The sequence below is a fragment of the Psammomys obesus genome, unplaced genomic scaffold (assembly GCF_907164565.1).
Source record: "Psammomys obesus unplaced genomic scaffold, mPsaObe1.curated_primary_1811, whole genome shotgun sequence".
In the NCBI taxonomy this organism is placed as follows: Eukaryota; Metazoa; Chordata; class Mammalia; order Rodentia; family Muridae; genus Psammomys; species Psammomys obesus.
Genome location: NW_026593286.1, coordinates 8,086,419 through 8,109,403, shown reverse-complemented (window position 1 = coordinate 8,109,403; position 22,985 = coordinate 8,086,419). Strand labels below are relative to the sequence as shown.

The window sequence follows — 22,985 nt, the reverse complement described above, 5'->3', positions numbered from 1 at the left end:
ACCCTCCTCAGTCAGCAGAGCCCACACAGCTGCTCCCCAGTCGCAGCACAGAGCTCAATAACATCTTGATGAATGACTGAATCCACACATATGTGAAAGTACAGTATAAGGGGCTAGTAACACCCACACATAAGTTTGGGGTGCCCACAAATAATGTGTCATCCTCATCTTGTTCAGCCTGGATCATGTGGCTTCTGCCCCGGAGAGGTCCAGGGAATGGCAGGTTTGTTAAGAAGGAAGGTACTGAGTGAGGTGAGAGAGCAGGGCTCCTGAGAAAGGTTATAAAGGTCGCTAATGTGGCCAGCCCAAGAAAGAGCAGACACATTAGCTACTTAGCAGAACAGTGATCAACCCGGATGTGTTTGCCTCAAGCAGCGCCCAACCTCCAGACAACATTTGACATGGGGTTCCCCCTGCTGGCAGAGCTGGGAGCCTCACGCACCGCCTCTCCCTGTGAAGACATTCCTCTAAGGCCTTCACTGCCTACTTAGGCTGTCTTCTGTCGGCGTGACCTCACAGCGGGAGGGGAGTGCAGATTTAGGGTCAGTTTAATGGAGTCCCTCCACTAGACATTGTCAGCAAGCTCACTGCTGGAACCCCAGGCGGGCAAAGTTGCTCAGTATCCATGGGACAGGTGGAGAGTGATTCAACGCATACAACCAAGAGCGCCAATGCGCAGAACTAGCTGGTCAAAGGCACATGTCTCCTGCCATCTAAAATCCCCTGGGGCACTGAGGGTGAGGGCTGGGGCAGGAAGGGTGACAATCAATGGCAACAAAAAAGGGCAGACTCAGCGGTGTGTCTGAAACATTCTAGGGCTGGCTCCTTCCGACTCCCAGCTGTGTGCCCCTGGGCAGATGCCAGCCTCCCGGGTCTATGTAAATCACCCAATCACATCAGTGATTGGCTAGTCAGCCAAAGCTATTTTCCTTTGCCGCTTTTCCATCTCCCAGGGTACAATGGGCAGTCTGTCACTCAACAGCTTAAATTTAGAACTAAATGCTTTTCCTACACTGCTTGCTTTCAAAGAGAAAATTGTAACGCACGGATTATTTTTTTAATTTGGAGTAAATTACACAAATGAATTTAATGGTCCATTAAAATTTTTAGAAACAAAGGTTATCTCGGAGATGAGGTGACCGGCTCGAAATCTTTCCTAATGCTTCCAGGTTTCTTCCATCAAGTCTGACTTATCCAGTCCTATTTCCCACAGCTGACCAGACCTTAACCCTCTTATACCATAGTCCTCATTACTCTAGTTCTTCGAATGGCATAGGCCAGGTTCCTACGTGAGATTCATTCAAGATTCCCACTGAATGGGCCAGCGGCTCACCAGATGCATGGTAGAACCAGCACCCCTCCCCCCACCAGCAGCACACCTCACACAGCGTTGATCTTAAAGGTTTGAAACAAGCAAGTCCTTACTTTACGGAAGTGTTCTGTGGCACGTCAAAAGACACCAGGCGGCCGCCTGCGGAGTTGTTGGAACTGGCATTCCCACAGGCAACATCGGGGACGACCTGGAAGAGAGGAGACCCGTCACCCAGGCGGAACATTCAGTGATTCCTTCTGCTTTGCTCAGGGACAAGCATGTCACCTGATGACCGTGAGGGGGAGAAGCAGAACCTTAGGGACTGAAAAGGAAAGGGAAAGTGTGGCCCTTTGATTTGATGGCAGGCAGCTTTGCAGACAGCGGTCTGCACGTGGGCAGGACTGTTCACTGATAAAAATGGACACTTCAGTGAAGACAGCAGAATGTCACTTGCTGCTCTTCTCATTTGACAGTTGGCCACTGGCCCCTGCTCTGAGCAGTTAAAGGCCGGAGGCACAAGGACTAGCTAAGAACCAGCAGAAACCCTATTGCCTAGAAGCAGCAGCCTCCTCACCTGTGGAGACGCCGTCTCTCCCGTGAACGGGGCTCTGTGCTGAGTCCAGCCTACTGACAGCGGGGTTTGGGAATGCAGCCCTTCTCTTTCACTACATTGTTTTTTCCAGAGCCGGAAATCGAATCCAGGGTGGTTCACAGGCAAGTGCTCTACCACCGAGCTACACCCCCAACAAGAATTTTTTTGTTTTCATTGTTCTTATTTTATTTTTTTGATAGTTTTTGTTTTTGTTTTATTTTTAACATCCTCACTATGTAGCCCAGGTTGGCCACGAATCATGATCTTCCACCCTCAAGCTCCTAAGTGCAGGGATTACAAATGTGTACTATCACACCCAGCTTATATCTGTTTTTTAAAGACTTTAGTTGTTTGGTTATTTGTTTAGTTAGTTAGTTTGTGGGCGGGGGCTAGTTTCTGAAGAGACCAGAAGAGAGAGTCAGGGTCCCTGGAGCTGAAGAAACAGGCAGTTGTGAGCCTTTTGGTTCGTGTGCCAGGAACTGAACTCGGATCCTTTGGAAGAGTGGCAAGCGTTCCTAACTGCTGAGTCATCTTTCCAGCTCACACCTGTATTTTAAGCTACAGGGCTGTGTATTTCATGCTCACCTCAGGTGGTCAGAAATAACTGCAGAGACTCAGTATTGGTCAAAGTGCAAAGAAATAAGTTCTGCTGGGTACTCAGCCAAATATAAAGCGTCTATTTCGCTCCTCCCAAAAGGCCCAGAGAACACTGAAGCAGAAGGGGTGGAAAGAATGTAAGAGCCAGAGGAAGAGGCGAAGGGATTGCTGACTTCCAGTCTGCCGTGGCTGTGACAATCTATACAAGATCTGCACAGGACCCGGTCTATGGGCATCCTATTGTGGGCTGGGGAGGGGCTCATTGGGCCTCATCCACCTGAAGATGTACACACAATTAATGACTGAAGGGAGAGGAAGGGCCATTTTCTTCAAGTGGTGTGGCCACTGGTATGGCCCCCATGCTGCTGTAAGCAGCCTCAACCTTCCCCTTGTAGACAACCATGATGAACTGACCAACTGGGTCACACACACACACACACACACACACACACACACACACACACACACACACAAAAGCAGAGGGGGAGGAGGAGGAGAATTACAGAAAGGGCCAATAGAGAATAATGTGAGCAAATACGAGCAAACCACATTGTGTAAACATGAAAATGTCATAATAAACTCATTATTATCCATAATTAGTATATGCTAATAAAACATAAATAAAATTAAAGATAATAAATAGTCTTTAAAGATAAAGTTATAGGTAATAAGTATTTTTTAATTTTTAATTTAAAAAAATAAACTTTTTTAAAGTTAATTGCAGCATGTAATGCTATAAGCCTGCAATCCCTCCACCTGGGAGGCTGAGGAGGACTATACAAGCCTAAATCTAGTCTAGGCCATACAGCTAGTCTGGGCCAGACTGGCCTATATCTTAAGACCTCTACAGAAGAGGGGCAAAAAGATTGTAACAGCCAGAGAAGGGGGAGGGCCAAGCAAAACAGTGTCTTTTGAGACCCAACAGGACCACCACACTCATGAATTCCAGGAAGTTGGGTCAGCAGTGTGTCGTCCTGCAATGTGCATGCAGCCATCTGTGACCCCACACTGAACTGTGGGGTCAAATTACAAATTAACGCACAGAAATGTACACGGAGATCATTCTCGGAAACAATTCAATTCACTTTTAGTTTTGTCATATCCGGGTTTTTTTGTTTTGGTTTGGTTTGGTTTTTTTGCTCAGAAAATGGTTATGCAATCTGGCTTTGGGGGGGCACGTGATCGCCTGGGTTAGCCTGAGCAACACAGACCTAGTGTAAAGGAAAGAAGGGCTGCAGGGGTGGCTCAGTGTTAGAGTACTTGCTTGGAATCTGTAAAGTTCTGGGTTCGAGGCCCAGTGCTTATAAAAAAGTCATGTGTACAAGCAAAGATGGATGTAAGGCCACATACAGGGTTTCCTCAGCGACTAACTTAAAGGCCTTCTGTTTTTATTGCTTATGTTAAGACCACTGGAATTGCTTTGACTTTTCCGGTTTCTCCTGTGAAAACCACCTGCCGTACAATAGTCTTACCTCTACTTGATCCCACTTCATTTCCACAACTTTCTGCCCTGTTTTTGGCTGCCAGGTTGGCAGTGTTGCGGTCGCCGGAGAGCGGGGCAGGATTATGTCAGGCTCCTGGGTGGCGGGCACAGGCTGAAGCTGTCTGGGTGCCATGGACTCTGTCCAGCCAGAGTCTGGAATACTGGGAAGTGGCTGTTCACAATTGAGACCTTCGTAGCCATCATTGCAAATGCAGTGGTAGCTGTCATTGCTGCTGTTGTCACTGCTGCTGCCGCTGCTGCTGCTGCTGCTGCTGCAGTTGCCATGGTGACAAGGGTTGCTGGCACAAGGATCTACAACAAACTGAAAGGAGGCCACAAATGAGTCAGTTATTCCCTCGCAAGGAATGTGGTATTGCTGATGGGAAACTAGTTCCCTGGCTCACAGCTCTGCTCTGTTAACAGTAGTGCCTGGGACAACACAATCCTTTGCTTTCCATGGTTCATCCCCACAGGACACTGATCACAGACAGCAGAGGCTCTGCAAGAGAAACATGATAAGGAACAGCCCACCCCAACCCTAAGCCCCAAACCACACAGATTTCAGGAACACATCATCAAGTGGACCTTTTTTCACACAAAAACCTTAAAGTAAGACTCCTTAGAAAAGACTGCCAGCAACTGCCAGTCATGACAAATGCCGTGGGGATAAAATTGGAATTCTTTTCACATCCTGAACCTCGGTAAGATTTCTGAATGTGAAAACGGCTGTCCAATTTCTCCTACCTGATCCTTTGAGCAGATCTTTAAGATAGTGTTACTGAATTCATGGTTTCCAGGGCTACCTGCTCCTCTGATAGTCTGGCTGGAGGAGAGTGTGGTGGGAACCTCAGCAGAGTGTCGTGAAGTTTTTGGTCCCATCTCTCTGCAGGGTCATCACAGAGAAACAGGGTCTCGGTAGAGAAGGATGAAGAGACGGTTCCATGTTGGTCTCTGAGTCCTTCACTGCTGACCTCTGAAGGGCCACTTGTTGGTACTTGGGAACGCGCTACAGAGCAGACACAAGGTCCACCTGCTCCTCTGGAGCTGGCACCAGAGTTGGGGTTTGTGCTCCGTGCTATTCGGTTACAATTTGTCCCCCTGATAAGGGAAAATTCAGTCACCCCAGCTTCTCGGAGCTGACTGCAGAAGAGAATTCATGACAGAACCAGTGGCATAGAAGGGACACTCAGTTCACTTGCTCAGATGTGTTTGCCCAGCAAAGCATATGTGGCCAGAATTCTGCATGGCAAAATGGCTATCCTTATGCTAATTATGCTCATCAAACAATTTCCAACAGACTCCTTCAGGGATGGAAGAGGCTTAGGGGCCGAATCAAATGAAGCTCCAAAAATATCACATTAGTACTGTATTACCGCTCAGTGATTCCTTCTCAGAATCCCTAAGAGTCGATGCATCAGCATCCAAAGAGAACAGCAAAACAGTCAACAATTTTGAATATTTAAAGTTTATAGGTGCAAAATAAAATTCACACAAGATTCCAAGACAACACAGCCTTCCCTGATCTGGTCCCTTTCTACCTTCAGGTGTTGTCTTGTACCATAATTGTGAACTACAGGTCTCTGGGCTATACAAAGCCCCCCCCCCCCCCCGTCACCTCCTCGGGGCCATGACACCTGCTGGTATACTGCCTACAATCTCTTCCCCAGATTCTGCAATGGCTCCCTACTCCATGTTTGGGTGGCTCCCTGGGTGAAGAATTTCCTCATTGTGCAATCTATAAGAATCCCTTTCTTTCTGTCCCACATAAAAAAAAAAAAAAAAAAAAAAAAAAAAAGGTGAGCTCCATGAATGAGGGACTTTCAAGTGCCCTGCTTTTGCTCTAATTCCAGCACATCAAGAGAGATGGCGAGGCTTTTAAAAAAACGTTCAAAGAAATAAACATGGATGAATTGATTGATATTTGGACAGCATGTAATGGGGGATGAGAGCTGTGGGTTTGTTTAGTCACAATGCTGGCTCATTCCTAGTTTATTTTTAGGGAAGCCCAGTGGAATGATCGTCAACTCAAGAATCAGTTGACAGGAGAAAGGAAGAATTTAATTAGCTAGAACAAAGGGGACAATTACAACCATGTTTCCGAAATCAGCTCTTAACTCATCCAAGGTTGACCTCGTCACAAAGAAAAAAATCGGATACCTGTACAAAAAGGCAGAACTATATTTAAATCAGAATGGATCAATACAGAAATTAATTCCAGAAGCTGAAGCTGCCATCAAGCAGCTGAGATAATTGGTGTCATTGAGGTGAGGACTGCCATCCTGGGGACAGCGAGGCTCTAGCCCCTCAATTCCATCATCACGGCCAACTGTTGGGACATCTCACCCTCAGAGGGGCCCAGGGTCCTCCCAGAGACATCAGACACAGCAGCCAATAGCCTCAAAGCACCTTAAGGTAAGTTGCCCACCTTTCTATGGCACGAGGCCACCAGGTGTGTGGCTACTGGGCGTGGTGCGCGCCCCTCACATCACCACACAGTGCTCCGGAAGGACACTGCAGTGTGTGTCCTTACAACCTACGAACCTCAATCTGTGTCACCGCTGGGACGTGGAAGGGTGGAAGAGGAGAAAGAGCCACCATGACCGCTAAAAAACACCACCACAAGGTCATGCCTGTATTCCCCTTCCTCGGAGCCTTTATATGGTTATCCCTTAGCCTGAAAAGCCTCAAGTCTTGTGGCTGCTCTGAGTTTCCTATGAGTCTTTGCTCAGCAATGTCTCCTGATGAGGATGTCCCCAAGCACCCTCACTAACAGTGTACTCACTTATAAGCAGATAATAGCCATAAAGTACAAGATAACCATGCTACCATCCACAGACTCAAAGAATTCAAGTAACAAAGGGAAAACAAAATAGACATTGAAGATGGATGGAGCGAGGGAACTGGGTGGGAGAGGGAGTGGGGAGAGGAATAGGAGGGTAGGGAACCGGGGTGGGGAATCAGGTGTGGGGAGAGTGGGGTGGGGTTGGGAGAGAGAAGAGAATTCAGCGAGGGGGCATCTCTAGGACAAGCTGGAGACCTGAGACAGGGGAGGCTCCCTGCAGTCTGTGGGGTAGGTGACCCTAGCTCAGAGTCTTAGCAGCAGGGGATATGGAGCCTGAAGTGGCCACCTGTATCCAGGCCGAACTTCCAGCGGAGGGAGGGGGACACGCCGCCTGCAACACCTTCAACCTATAATTTGTCTTGCCTACAAGATATTCAGGGATACAGATGGAGCAGAGACTGAGGGAACGGCAAATCAATGACTGGCCCAACCTGAGACCCCCCTCATGGGAGAGAGCCCGGACACTATCAATGATACTCTGCTCTGCTTGCAGACAGGAGCCCAGCATAACTGTATTCTGAGAGGCTTCACCCAGCAGCTGGTGGAAACAGATGCAGAGACCCACAGCCAAACAATAAGTGGAGCTTGGGGAGTTTGGTGGAAGAATGGGAGGAAGGATTGAAGGAGGCGGAGGAGTCAAAAACACCACAATAAGACCTACAGAGTCAGCTAACCTGGGCCCATGAGGGCTCTCCGAGAGTGAGCCACCACCCAAAGAGCAGCATGAGCTGGGCCTAGGCCCCCTGCACATAGGTAGCAGATGTAGCTTGGTCTTCATATCTTCATATTGGTCCCCTAACAACTGGATAGGAGTTTTCTCTTACTCTGTTGCCTGACTTTGGATCTTTTCCCCCTAACTGGGCTGCCTTGTCTGGCCTCAGTGGGAGAGAATGTGCCTAGTCCTGTTGCAACTTGTTGCCAGGAAAGGTTGGTACTTATGGAGGAAAGGGAAGGGGGGGAGGGGTTATGAAGATGGAATGGGGAGGAGGGAAGGAAGGAAGGCTTCGACAGAAATGTGATGTGAATAAATAAACTAATTAATGAAAAAAACATATAGTGCAGCCTCCAGCCCTTGTCGGTGACTCCTCCTCTCCTTTATTTGCCCTGAAACATCTGGCATCTTCTACCATATTTTTTCACAGTATATTTACTTTCTGTCTTCCTCTATTATAATGTAAGCCTGTGAGGTTAGGTTCTTCTCTTGTCTGTTTTGTTCACTTGAATGTCTTCAGCCCCAGTCCCTAGCAGGCAGCTGCTGAGAGACTGAGTGAGGGACCCTGGGTGGATATGGCTCTCAGCTTATAGAATCAAGCACATCTCTGTCTTCAGACACCAGCTGGTGAGGTGGGATGGGAAGTACCATGCAGTCCAGAAATGATCAGAAAGTACGGTCTCCCTGTGCCAGCTAGGATTCGACCACAGCAAACACGGCTCTACCTCCTAAAGCCTAGAGCTATGGAAGCAGAGAAAGGGTAAATGTCAGAGAAAGCCTGGAGTCTACTCTCCTGTGTGGGTGACCTTGGAAAAAGAAAGTAGGTGTCCTAGGGCTCAGCATCCCAAGGACAGGCAGAGGGAGGGCTAGCTCTTTTTGCTTCCTAGTGTAGTCTGTGTTGCCCATAGGAATGGCTTTGAACGCAGCTGTCACCCCCACACTAAGAGGCAGCTGAGCAAAGCCAGGGTCCAGCTGTCACAGCACTTCCATCTTGAAAAGGAATTCTTCCTTTTTCCTTCAGTAAAAGTTTCAACTATATTCTAACACTGAGTCCCCAGGCGCTTCCCACTAGGAATAAAGTAGAACAAAGCCAAACTTCAGTACCAGGCACTCTCGGTCATTTACATTGCTGAACCAAGAAGTACGTATCTTACTAAAATATACAGCCATGAGCCTTGATATTTCTTTACTTCTGGATTAGGAATTCTCAACCCACTCAGGAATGATTCCAAGATCAACCTGGACAGTTGGCACTTCCCCTCGTTTCTTCATTGACTTCCTGATTCTTGCCTGGGAGCTGAACTTGTTAAGTAGGCTAAAGGGAGTCTGTAAGTGGAAACCATTAAAAATGAGCTCAGGGGGCTGGAGAGATGGCTCAGTGGTTAAGAGCACTGTCTGTTCATCCAAAGGACTTGGGTTCAATTCCCAGCACCCACATGGCAGCACCCAACTGTCTGTAACCCCAGTTCCAAGGGATCTGACACTGTCACACTAATGTACATACAATAAAATTAAATTATTTTAAAATGAGCTCAGACGTGTCTAATTGCTTGCTTCTTCTCCATATTTCTAGGACATGAGGCCTTTGGAAACCATCTTGAAATCTCTCAAGCTCTTGCTTTAGTCTGGTCCACGTGTCCTGCTCAGTTGCAGAGATAACAAGAACTGAATAAAACTGGAAACTTTCTTCAAAACCCAGACGTCCTTGTTTCTATTCATAACCACATTCTCAAGGACAGCCCGCAACTACACAGCCTCGAGACATCCCAGCCTCGGACGGAATGCTTTTCTTCTTTCAGGCACTCAAGACGCCATTATTCTACTCAGAGACTTAGAACACTGCTCTTGAGCATGCGTTTCTGTTCTGGCAGAGGCACTCACACATGCTAAGAAAAAAAAAAGCCCTTTTACAAAATCACAATCCTATGAACCCAGGAAGCATGTCAACTTTTGCCTCCCAGCCTGCTCAGGATGGGTGCCTGCAAGCGAACTGCCAATTAACTTGCCTGTAAAGATCATGTGACCATTTCAAAGCTGCAGAGAAGCTGTCTCTTCTCGTTGAGTTCCACAGCCACCCTCCGGAAGACTCCCAGCTCGGGAGGAACAGGGTGAGCTCCCTAATCTGATTAGGAGTAGCCAAAAAAGCCCTCAGCAAGCGCGATTTTTATTAGTAAAATGTTGAAAGGTTTCTCTCCGAAGCTGAGAACAAAGCAAGGGTATTGAGTGTGGCCGTGTCACAGAGCATGGTCTAAAAGGCTCTAGCCAGTGCAGAGAGGCAAAAATAAAGAGCAGGGACATGACTGGAGGGTGGTAATACACAGAATGCACAATGATGCGTGCAGATAAATTATCAGAATGTGGGACTTCCGAAAGCTTGCTGGATGCAAGGTGAAGATTTTAAAAAACAAGAAATGAGGCTGGTGACAAGGCTCAGAGGTTAAAGGCACTTCTTGTACGGGCCTGCCAGCCTGAGTTCCATCCCCAGAACCAGCAATGAAGGAACGAGAAAACTAAATCCTGAAAGCTGTCTTCTGACCTGCACATATGTGCTGTGACACACACACACTCTCTCCTGTGTTCACATGATCACATATCATTCACACACATAGTAATAATTAACAATATATACATATATGTTTGAGACACTATGTACTCTTAGCTGGCCTGGGCCTCATTATATAGACCAGGTTGACCTCAAAGTCACAGAGATCCACCTGTCTCTCCCTTCTCTCTGTCTGTCTCTCTCTGTCTCTCTCTCTCTCTCTCTCTGTCTCTCTCTCATGCTGGGATTAAAGGTGTGTGCTACTGCACAAAACTCAAAAGGCCTATTTTGGTTAGAGAGCTCTTCCTTGATCACAGAAGCTCAAGATGTAGCCATCATCACTAACTAAACACACTAAACAATTGTCTATTTGAAGAAAGAAAATTCTAAGCCTTATAGCAAAATTCTATGGTTAACATAAGACAAAGTTAAGATTCTCGTTGTGTTGGGCACTGGTTTGGAGGGCAGGGGACAGTAGTGTGTCTGAGCCAATGAAAAGAAAGAGGCACAAAGAGTGAGGGTTAGGTAGAGGCTCACAGCAGGGCTTACATTTAACTCCCTAGTCGGTCAAAGTAAGCTAGCATTGTATTATTCTAGCCATAAAAACATGAAACATCTTTTTACAGTTATTTATTCTGTGTGTTCGGGGAGGTGGTCATCCATCATGTGTGTCATGAAGCATGTGTGGAGGTCAGAGGACAGCCTACAGGAGTTGGTTCTTGTCTTATACTATGTGGGACGCAGGAATCAGACTCAGGTGATTAGAGTTGGTGGCAAACATCCTCCAAGCCATCTCACTGGCCCTATTTTATTTTAAATTGCAATGTATGATAACATAAATAGACAAGTGCCCAAAACAAATGGGCATAGTTCAATGTGCATCACCAAACAGGTGTTTGTATAACCACTGCCAAAGCCAAGAGCAAGAGACTAACCTACCCTAGTCCCTCCCTGCTCTCCACTCTTCCCTGTTCTCCCCAGATAATCACTGTTATGATTATGAGACCCACTATTGCTTAGTTTTGCTACTCGTGTCTTTTCCATACACTGATTGTAATGGATTTATTCACATGATTACACATTCTTTTTCATGGCTGTACAGCATTTTGGTATGGGTATACTGAAATCTGTTTATGTGCCATATTCTTAACAGACACAGGGTTGGTTTCCTCCTCATGGCTATGACAAACACCGACGCTATGAGTGTCTTTTTGTGTCTATTGGTGCTTGTGTTTGTATCAGGCAGCAGGCTGCCTGTGGTCTAGGGTGTACATTCATCCATCCTTGGTAATAACCCTGAAATCACCCAACATGTTCTGAACAGTACCTGTCCCACCGTGCTGTGCTCTCCTTTGTAGTTGGCATTACTGGTCACTGTAGAAAAAACAATGGCCTTCCATTGTGATTTAGGAAACTTAACTGTTTCTGGGTTTTAGTTACCTATTTCACTGGTCTATTTACTCATCTTTATGCCAATATCACACTGTTATATGTACATAGCTTCAAAATAATCTTGAGGCTGGAGCAGTAGCTCAGTGGTTAAGAACACTAGTTGCTCTTACGGAGGACTGGGGTTTGATTCCCAGAACCTACGTAACAGCTGACAACCATCTATAGCTCCAGTTCCAGGGGACTGAATGTTCCTCTTCTGACTTCTTCGGGCATCAGGCACACACATGACAGACAGGCATATGTGTAGGCAAAACACTCATACACATATAATAATAGAATAGATAAAGCTAAAATTTTTAAATACCTAATCTCTTATAGGTGGAGCCTTTTTACAAACTGTAGTCAAAAGTTTGACTCACTTTATACAACAAAGGAAGTTGTGATTTTTGTTGCAGTTACACTGACACTATGGATGGTTTTAGTAGAGAATTTGAATTTGTGTAATACTGAGTGTTCTGATCCATGCTTAGAATCTTTCTCAATTTATGCATGTTTTTCAATTCCTCTCAATACCATTTTGCAATTTGAAAAACTCTCTTTGCTGAGGCCATGTACTTCTTTCATTCGAGTTGTTCCCAAGTACCTGACTGGGGAGATACTACAAATAATACTCTTTAAAATGATGGCTTGTGACTGGTACCCTGAGGTGCAACCGATCTCTTGGCTTTTTTGTTCTTTTAGGAAATACGTTATGCCAGGTGTGTGTAAAGGACTCACAGAGAGCCAAGGAGGAGCTATTTGAGCATGGGAACAGACGAGGGACTTCTAAAGAGAGAGTCAGTTTGTCTCTTTGGGGAACAAGCTGCATGCTGGAGAACTTTGAAATTTGCTGAAAACCCACCTAAACCTCTACTCTGAGCTTCCTGCTCCCAGATTCTCCTTCCTGAAGATGCGATGGAGTTGATAAGAAACCTTCCCGTCTTCCTGGAGGCTCCTCCCTGACTTCTCTGAAATGAGAGCAGCAGACATACTACACTGAGACTTCTTGAGCACAGAAGCCCAGAGACAGGTGGTCAGCAGGAGCCAAACACAGCCATCACCTCTGTCCCTCTGATATGTGGGCCTTCGTCCTTGAAGCTATGGAAAGGAAATGGGGTACCCTAAGTAGAAACTAGTCAAACCAGCACTTTGAAAAGAGCCTTTCACTCTTGCAAGGAACCCCAAACATTTAAATCTTTCAGTCTGTTTTAAGTTGTTATTATTATTACTATTATTGTCATTATTATTATCATCATCACATAAATGCTTGATATGCACATGTGAATGTGATTGTCACAGCTGTGGAGGTCAAAGAACAACTCTGCGGATTTGGTTCTGTCCTCCCTTTATGTGCATTCTGAGGATGAAACTTAGGTTGCAAGTCCTGTGTGGCAAGGGTGTTTAACTGCTGAGCCATCTCAATGACACCTGGTTCGTTTATTTCTTAAATAGATAACAGATAAAAATAGCACTAATATGCAGTCATGAGGGGCTGGAAAAGTAAGTGTAGAGAAGGCACTCATTATATATTTATTTACATTATTTATTTATTATGTATTTATTTACAGTCCATTTGTTTAGACTTTTGGATTATTCTTCACTCAAACCATTTCCCACCACTGAGAGTGTTTTTCTACACCTCCTCGTAGCCGGGAGACATGAGAAAAGTTACGAGAGGCCTACGGTGTTGTGAGCCTTGGGACTAGGGCAGAATGCAGGGTCACCTTGGAAAAGGCTTTTAAACTATGAAATAACAAAGTGTGCCGTATGCCTGGCAGGTGTGAGTGTTTTGCTGTGTTTTCCTCTCTGCTGATATGCAAAATTTCCTTCACTTCCTTTCCTGCATCTCTAACCTGAAGCGGTAACAGCTCCTCTAATTTGTAAACCCATCTGCTCCCAGGGGCTGGAGCAGAATGGCGGCTCTGTCACATACTAAAAGTCCCCACACTGTCTAACCTTATTTACCTGGAGATGAGCCTTCCATGTGCTGCAGGCCTGGTACAAGCAGCTTCATGATGCAAAGAACCAAGAAGGAAAGAAAGGTCAAGCCGCTAAAGAAGCAGACCCCAGATCTCCAGCAGCAACTGTTTCTAAATCAATGAGAGTTAGAGATGCCCAGTTGCATAGATGCTCAGGTCGGACATCTTGATGAATAGCAGCAAAGAAATATGCTAGCCAACAACATCTGCTCGTGTGTGTGTGTGTGTGTGTGTGTGTGTGTGTGTGTGTGTGTGTGTGTACACTGGGGGCAGGGAGGCACTTTAAATCTTTTAAAGGCAGAAGAAACAAAGAAAATCTAGTAAAAGTATATTAAGATAAGGCTAAAAGTAGAAGAACATGTCCATAAAAGCCCTAAAAATACCCATGTGCTATAGAGACAGGAAACACACTAACAAAGAGGAGAAGAAGGGGAGTGGAGGGATGAGGCAGAAAGACATCATTGTCTTGACTTTGCAGACCTGTGAGCACAGGGTGGCCCTACACAGAGGCAGAAAACGTTCCCCCTGCACTTCAGGAGCAGTCTTCTGAGGCACAGAGAGGTTGCCCCGGTGATGACAAGCTAAAGCTAACACCAGCAGAGATGGCACCTGTCACAGAATATCTACAGAAACATGCAGCAGAAGCACAGGGTTTCGAAGACAATCTACGACACTGATCACCCAGATCGCCTCTTTTAAAAAGGCGAATAGTTAGCACTTGCCATTAAGGCATAAAATTAGAAGGTTAAAAAATCCCACTGGGAAAATTATCAGTAAAGCAAGGCCATACGGAATCAAAGGCTTCCCGGTGACCTCATTCCTGAGCCCGGAGCATCATCTAAATTGCTTTAAGGATGTTGATGGCGCCAATCTCACTCCCTAATCCTTGCCAGCTGAGCCTGTAAAAGCCGTAACTGTACAAAGATTACAGGTACTGTGACTTGCCTTGGCCCTGAAAACAATACAGACCTCCATAAAGTAAAACCTTATTGATGGAAATTTTCACTACCTGACACTTCTGTCATAAAAGATTGGCTGACAGTCGGGTCCATCTTGCTTTTCAGATATGTTTTTAAAATCAGATCAAGGGGTGAGTTTGAAAGGAGCATGGGGGGAGAGAGTTCACAACCAGAGAGTCAGCTGACGAGGACATTGTCCTAACCACAGAGGTAACAGAATTAAAAATAAGGGCTAGGATTTGAGAGTGAGAAGTCACACAGAGATGGGAAATACAGCGCTCAGGATAGAGAGAGGGAAAGCAATGATGCAAAACCTCCCAAGGCCTCCCTGACCGCTTAGAAAAGAGGACAGAATAAGAACTAAATACATCTGCAAGCTAGCCTACAGAAATGGCAGGAAGCCTAACATCCTTCCAACAGAGTATCTCATGAGTGATCAAATTTTCTCCTATCAGTGTCCCATGTGTCTGTCAACATTTCCGTGATGTTATAAGTCATGAAATGAAGATGAAAATCTGCTAGAAATGATGAAGTGACAGCTTTCACAATGCAGGACACATGACAATCACGCACATGCATGCACACACGCCTGCATTTATAACAGGCTCAGGACACAGAACTGCAAACCACACAAGGAAAAAGATTACACTCCCAAAACCACTGTGTGTCATTGTGGACAAAGGGTCAACAAAACCCCTTCCTCTACGACACGAACATACGCTCACACATTTTCAGATAGAACACACTTGCTTAAAGTCTATCTGAAAAGTTCATGATTGCCCACTTGGTTACTTTGATTAACTGACTTGATTAACTGTCCTGATTCCTTTAATGAGAAGAGTTCTACCAAGGAATATTAATAGCTAAGATTTCTGAATGCTTACGTCATGCCTGGCACCGTTTTCAATGCCCTCCCTGTACGTGCCCATTTAATCTTCACTGCAGCCCAGGGAGGCAGATGCGATTGTCTGTGCATTAAATCCGAGGCTTTCAGACTGAGTAGAATAAGTTACCACGGTTGCTCAGCCGGCAACGTGATGAGAATTCTAATTAAGGCAAAACAATACCATTTCACCCAAAATCCCGCTTGCTATCTAGTTTTCTAATTTGTCAAGTTGTTCCAAAATTCATACAAGACATGAAAGTGTTGCCAAGGTAATTTAACAAATAGAGATGCCTTAGCCCTGCGGCATATGGATAAAGTTATGTGATAGCTGTACCATGTGACAATGGCAATGTGGAAGTCCAACTGAACCAACAAAGCAGAAGTGAGAGCACAGAATTTGCCATCTACTCAAATAAGCACAGTAAGATATTGAAATCAGCATGGGACAGGAGCTGGAGAGCCGGCTCTGAGGTTAAGAACACTTGCTGCTTCTCCAGAGGACTCAGATTCAGCTCCAAGCACCTACATGTCAGCTCACAACCTTCTCTAACTCTAGTCCCTGGGGATCCAACCTCCTCTTCTGGCCTTCAAGAGCACCAGGCAAATACATGCTACACAGACACACACCTAGCAAAACACTCATATACATAAAATTAAATGAAAAATTAATTAAAAGATAGCACGGGACTGAGAAACGTTTTATCAAAACACTCCCATGAATTCCCATCCCCGTGGAATAAACAAAGCTCTCACTCATTCCATACGTATATACACACATTCACGGGTACACAGAGAGGAAGAGCTGAATTCTATATCCAAATGTTACTGTACAATCTCTAAACATTTAAATCAGGGGCTGGCAAACTACAAGTCCTCAATGAGACAAAGGTTCTGGAAGTCTTCATCTTCTTCCCCAGATTTATATCACTTATTCAATTTGTTAGCTAAAAATACTTGGAACTTGAGTTTTATTTTGGAAGTTTTATCTTGGAAGTCAATCCATCCTGTAAGAACAATAGGACTTCAATAATGACATGATTTTATAGGTGATCTTTTTAATATCATGTGTGTCTCTGGATCAGTATAAAGTGAAATATTAAAACACTTTGCAACCATCTGTTTTGATGATGAGAAGTTCATAGACTTCAGAATGATCACAACCAATAAGCTCACACTCAAGTTCTAAGAATAAACATGAAAGGCAAATTCCTTCATCAGTGGGGACTGCGGAGGACACAGAAAAGGCAGCGTTTGTGGTCACTGTGTCAGGCTGCAGAAATCAAAAGCAATGGTCCAACCTCTAGGTCAATAGGAACTGAAGAAGAGAACAGCTTCCTAGATGCAAATGGTCCTCTCAGAATTCACAAAGACCCGTGTCCAATGCTCCAAATGGGATCTGCACTCACACTTGTCCGCTGTTGACATCACCCAGGAGGGAATCTGAAGGACTGGCCCAGAGTCCTGGAGGACACTATGATATACCTGCCCTTGTTCCCTCTGACGTTTGCAGATCCTTCTTGACCATGCCGTTCTTGGAAGACTCTCCCAGAACTGGTGACAGCCAGAGTCTGTTCTAGGTACTGTGTGCCTTGGACAAACCAAATCCAGGTTCACAACCTGTCAAGTGGCCCAGGTGGCATATGCACGCTTCTATCCCCAATTCCCACACTGCAAGCCAAAGTATCACAATGTCACCGTGTCACACTCAAGGCACTAGGGTCCCACGAATAACATGTTTCTATATTTTCAAGACAAACATGAGATAGGTAGCCTCCTATTACACAAACTGCTGGCTGGACCCGTTTCCACGTCAACATTAGCTCTCCTTTACAGTCCTTGGACAGTAGCGTATCTCCCCAAAGCTGGTTCGCTGTTGTTGCTGCTGTTGTTTCAACAGTTTCTGTAGTTGAAAAGCAAACACCCCATGAAGGGTGAAGCCAGATGATTTAACTGAGAAGCTATCCAGCATCCAACAAAAACAAATCACCCAAGAATATGTATTTAGGGCCCCCTCATGAAATGAGGGTGTATTTTTTCTTTCAAGTGGCTACAAAGTGGCTTGGGTATAAGTTGTTGGGATGAAACTTTTTAATAATTGAAATTATCAGTAATAATTTGCCTGAGTTGTTATTGGAAGAAAGTTACTATAATACTAAGACGACTGTGAACCAGAAGGATTGGGAATCTCAGCTTCATATAAAAACTATTGTTCTGACACAATCAATACACTCTTAAAACCTCGTAAAAATGCGCTAGCTTCTAAATGATTCCCACAAAATATCCATTCCGTTTCTTAGAACTTGAGAAATGCTTAACAATTTAGAAGCTCAACTGATCAGCAGCCCTTCTAAGAGATGAAGACTGACGTTCCAAAGGACCAGAAGGCCAACAACACAGAGAACAGTACTGAAAGCAGGCAGGTCCGTAAGCCATTGACATATCCTTCTCAGCATCCACAGGCCTCACCTTGGAGGTGAGGTTCTCCATGTTCCTAACACCGTGACCCTTTGACACAGTTCCTCACATCGTGGTGAGCTCCCCCCCCCCGGCATAAAATTACTTTATTGCCACTTTAGAACTATAGTTTACTATGGTTATGGATCACACTAGAAATATACAATGTGAAGAGTATCTATATGCAGCCCTTGTGGGGGTCGCAACCTACAGGTGACAGATGGCTGCCGTGGCAGGTTAACCCCCATTTCACCCCAAGCCATTCCACCCTCACCTCATGAAGAAAGAAACTGAAGTCCCCAAGAGTTCTGTGAGTGTTTAGACGCCTGGTCAAGTAAAATTCTGCTTTCTGAACCTGACCCTACCAACCTTTCCCTGAGACACACACAGCGGAAGCCATGAAGAACTCGGGTCACAGGGTCTGCGTAAATGCTCCTCCTTCCTGGGTCCTTTGAAGGCCTCTTCTCCAGCACACAAGCAAGGAGTTGAGATGGCTAATTTCGATTTTTCTCTTCATCTGATTGAGATGCACGCAGGGGGTTAGTTTTAAAAAACGCTAGTAGGAGACTGGAGAGACAGCCCAGGAGCTAAGAGCTGTCAGGTGGCTCTTGTGTGACTGTAAGTCCACTCTCAGGAGATCTGACACCTTCTGACCTCTGGAGGAACCTGAAGCTATGTGTTATACACACATATACTCAACTGTGCGCACACACACAAGTATACATTTTTAAAGAAAAAGAAAAAGAATGCCACCAGATGCATCTGAGACAGCATTTCAGGAGCAGATAAAATGGGGAATCCCATAGGCCAGCAGCCCAAATGGAGTGAGAAAGAAAAAGAAGAAAGCCCAGAGAGTAAGCATTCTCTCTCCCCATAACCCCACTCTCCCTCTTCTTCTTTCCCTCCTTCTCTCCCCCTTCTTAATACTGCCACGTTAATATTGGACTTCCTGGCATCAGGGACCATTAGAAATCAATTTCTACTCTGTGAATCACCCAATCTGTGGTGTTTTGTTATAACAGCACAAATCAAACCATGACAGCCTTTTCATCCACAACCTGCCACTTTCCGATCTCTGCCCACTCTTGGGTTCTGGAGGCTCACCAAACACGGTCTAGATATTTCAGGTATTCACTGAAACCTGAAGACAATAGCTCCAGGGCCCAGCACAGCTTGGACCAAGTCCCAGTGGAACGGGTCAAACCATCTCACCCTTGATGATAGCAACCACTCAGCTCCCCAGATTCCCTATTTGAAATGGGGACAATACTGTCTATGAGGTTCTGCCACGCGGGCTCTAGGACCACATTCAGCATTCTCACCAACACCATGGAGTCGCCCACTCACATTATCAAGTGATCAGGTTAAGTTAACAGAACACAAGTTACATCTAGAGTTGGGGATTCCTGATGAATTGGGAAACCTTGATAGAATCTACCCCAGCGCTGATAGAAAGGCATCTGCCAGGGCTGGCAAGGAGAAGAGTTCTAGGTACAGGCCATCAGCTGACATCAGACTTGGACCAAGCCAGCTGTCCACAGGAATGCCCGCTGAGAGAGCTGACCCTAGGAAGGTCACTATGGATCCAAAACTGAGTGAAACATTCCAGGTGTGTTGTCTTTTGTACTTCACGAGAATGACTAGGACATGGATGCCGCCCAAGCCTTCGCTCCAGCTTAACCCTGACCATGGTTTGGAATTGCAAACGTTAAGCTAGTTGTCTTGGTTCCTCGGCCCTTACCTCTGGGCCTTGTGAATGATCTACGAAGGCCTCTAGCCATTGACTTTTATGGTCACATCAATGGCCATTAGGAAGGGGAAATAGATATACTAATAAATCACTTAAAGTGACCCAATGATCTTACTATATCTTACAAAACAAGAAGTTACTATAATATATCAAATGTTATTTTAGACTGAAATGAGTTTTTTATATTCAAAGCAAATGTACAAGTGACTTGCTAAGAGGAAACAATGGTCTGGCTCTATTTAAAATCCAGTCACATTTGTGATCTCATTAAAACATCTGCATTGCAAAGCATCTACCATGAGATACAGTTATCAGAATCTCTGATGTTGCCAATTCTTCAGGGAAGATTTTCATCCAACACAGCCATTTAAAAAATCTAATTTTGCAGAATACAATGTAGATTAATTTCTGGCTCATTCTATAAATATCACTTCTAAAAATGGAATTTTTGCTGGTAAGGAAATAAAATCCAAACAGCATGACCAATCACTACCCTAGCCTTTCTAGCGGGTTGGCAATTAGTGCCTGATAATACAAAAAGCAAAATTAAACATTCCAGGATATAACTGCAGCATACACCTAAATTACAGTCACATTATACTCAATTCATGAGCTATGACACAGTCTATGTATTGTGTAGAAAATGAAACTGATTACAGAAATTCTCATATCCTGGGCAAGTGTTCTGTAGCAATGCTACAGCAATGACAAACATTATTCCCTGGGCTAAATATAAGCCTGGCACGCAGGTGGGACCAGCTGTATTTTAGAGGTGAGAAATGTAAGCAGTGGGATTAACTCATACTACAGAAGAATCAACCAAGACTGCTGACAAGAGGCTCTCCCTTACTCAGAGAGCGCTTCAGGTTTCTGGATGATAGGGGACTTGGCAAGGGAAAAACTAAGTTTTTCCTCCTAATCCTTTAAATTCCCAGAAGGGCATATCCAGTGGTTGAGTCTGAGCACACATCTGGTGACAAGGGACACTGCCTGTTATCCATTCTGAGACTCCTGAGTCTTGTTCCAGCATGAGACCCCTAATTGTACATGCTAGCACTAGCAAAAGGGCACTATCCCATGGAAGAGGCCAGTTAGGAGCAAAGTAAAAGTAATTTTGTGCTCAGTACTTCAAGGAATTCGATTTTTATATCTGAAGATGAGACTCTGAAAACTCAAGACCCATCGGAAAACCCTCAAAAAAACAACTTAAAGCATCATTAGACTCTCTGGAGCCACTGAGTTCCCAAAAGTCCAAGCCCAGGGAGCATGAGGACATCTCCCTACCTTAACGATGCTGTCCTTCTTGATGGGCGGTCACAGTTTCCTAGGACAGGGTAGGAATGCTACAGACCCTAAAGCTGGTCATAATCTTTCTGAGCTGCAGCAGAGTTGGCTCTAAGTTATAGGACAAGCAAAGCTCAAAGCTAAGAATTTGGGGTCTTGGATCCCTGCATTGATGGCTGATAGTGAGTCTTGAATTGCAGCCTCCTCATATCAAAACACAAGACAGGAATCTGGAGGTACAGCAGCTGCCTGGAATGCAGAGGCTCTTAGGTCCTAGGCACAGAACTACAGAAAAGGCAAGGAGGTACAGGAGGCGGGAGAGGGAGGACACATTGGCTCAGCAAATAAACTACCAGTCTAGCAAGGCAGCTAGCCTATAATTCCAGCACAGGCAAAGATCGTCTCCTGGGGACAAGCTGGCTAAGCTAGAGTGTATGAATCAGTGAGTTCTGGGTTCAAAGTGACAGATTCTGCCTCACTGTATAAGGTGAGGCAGAAAGCAATCAAAGAAAACTCCTGATGTCAGCCTTGTTGGGCCTGTTCATCCATGCATACACGCGTGAATGTACACATAACACACACACACACACAGTCAAGAAATGAGGAGAGAAATAAAGAGGAAGGGTTGGCTTTCTTATAGGTGGCTAGGGAAATCAAATGCTCTGTGCGCTATTACCCAACAAAGCAGTTATCCCAAGTTGCAGTTACCTCGCATTTCCATGATACAGTCACTTGGATCTAACACCCTTGATGGTTGTTTAAGACTTTATTAAGATTGGAAACTAATCTACCAAGACGTCATCTACTCAGATCAGCAATAACAGGAGTTGGGAGAGATGGCTCAGCGGTTAAGAGCACTGGCTGCTCTTCCAGAGGTCCTGAGTTCAGTTCCCAGGTCAGCAATAACAGGGATAGTTGATGGCTTCTGGAGTGAAGGGTGCATTTTTCTTTGGAGTTGTAGCTGCTGATAGATTGCCCATGCTCCAGTGGGCAGCCCCACATCTATGCACATGAGACCAACACTAACCGTACTCTGTACATTATCACAAAACAGAGGGCATGACATTGGGAGAAAGATGTACTGGGATGGTCTAGGGAGAATGGGAAGGGGAGGGGAGGGTGCATGTCAAAATACGCTGCATACATCTATAAAGTTCTCAAGTATGAAAAAATGATATTTTCAAAACCACAGATAGCCCATATTATTTCAGAAAACTCATAGACCTCTGAACTTGGCCCTCGGGAATAATGCGTGTGTTCCACCTTCCTCCTTTCGTCCTCAGAAACACTGTAACTTTCACAGTACCGGAAGGTGCAATGTCATCTTCTGGGGAGGGAATGTCATCGCCAGAATGTATCAAGATATGTTCACGGATGCAACAGTGTTTCAGATGTTGTGGGTTACCAGCAGCTTTCTCCTCGGATTTAAAGCCTGCTCCACGGGAGGAAACAGACCCACTACTATAAATCTAGCCAAGCACCCGTGGTTGGGCGCTCCTAGGCGGCTAGGTGAACTTACTATTATTTTGATAGTTGCACATAGCATCAAACTGCCCTCTAAATCTGTATCTTGACACACTTCCCAATACCTCATCAGGGAAGTTTCCTTGTGAAATGGACGGCAATTGGGTAGGGTGGAGTACTCAGCCTCCTCTCCGCCAAGACGCAGAGTCCACTGCAGATGATGGCAAGAGGCAGAGATCCGGGAGGACCAGAGAAAAACAGTGCCTCCCAGAAACAGCAGGCAGGACCTCTGCACTCAAGAACTCACAGCCGCTGTCATCGCCCACACAATACCTGCACCGCAAGATGAAGCCAATCAACGTTCCAGAGTGGAGGGGAGGGGGGATTCATGGGTTCCCCAGCCCTAACGAAGGAACTATGGACAGCTGCTGGGGGTGGGGGAGGGTCAGTTTTCATTAAGGCGTGGCACCTCGTAGGTTGACGTCACTCCAGTGGATGGCCCCATATACCCACACCCATGAATATAAAAACAACATGAATTGAACTTGGTGGGTTTTTAAGAGAAATGAAAGGGACATGAAGTTGGAAGGGGATGGGCGGTAGAGAAAGGCTCTGGGAGTTTAGGGGAAGAGTTAGGAATGAATATGGTCAAATACGTTGTGTGCGTGTAGGACGTTCTCAAAGAATTGATGTAATAT

The 22,985-nt window shown here is 45.3% G+C and overlaps 1 protein-coding gene across 1 annotated transcript in view; it reads right to left on the bottom strand.

The window, feature by feature from the left end:
* Dner (delta/notch like EGF repeat containing) overlaps nt 1-22,985 on the bottom strand; it is a 281,432-nt gene that overhangs the window by 177,917 nt on the left and 80,530 nt on the right. The window contains exons 2-3 of the mRNA XM_055616991.1: nt 3,974-4,306; nt 1,426-1,520 (exon numbers count right to left, since the gene is read on the bottom strand). Coding sequence (XP_055472966.1) covers nt 1,426-1,520; nt 3,974-4,306 — 428 coding nt within the window. The remainder of the gene's footprint in view (nt 1-1,425; nt 1,521-3,973; nt 4,307-22,985) is intronic.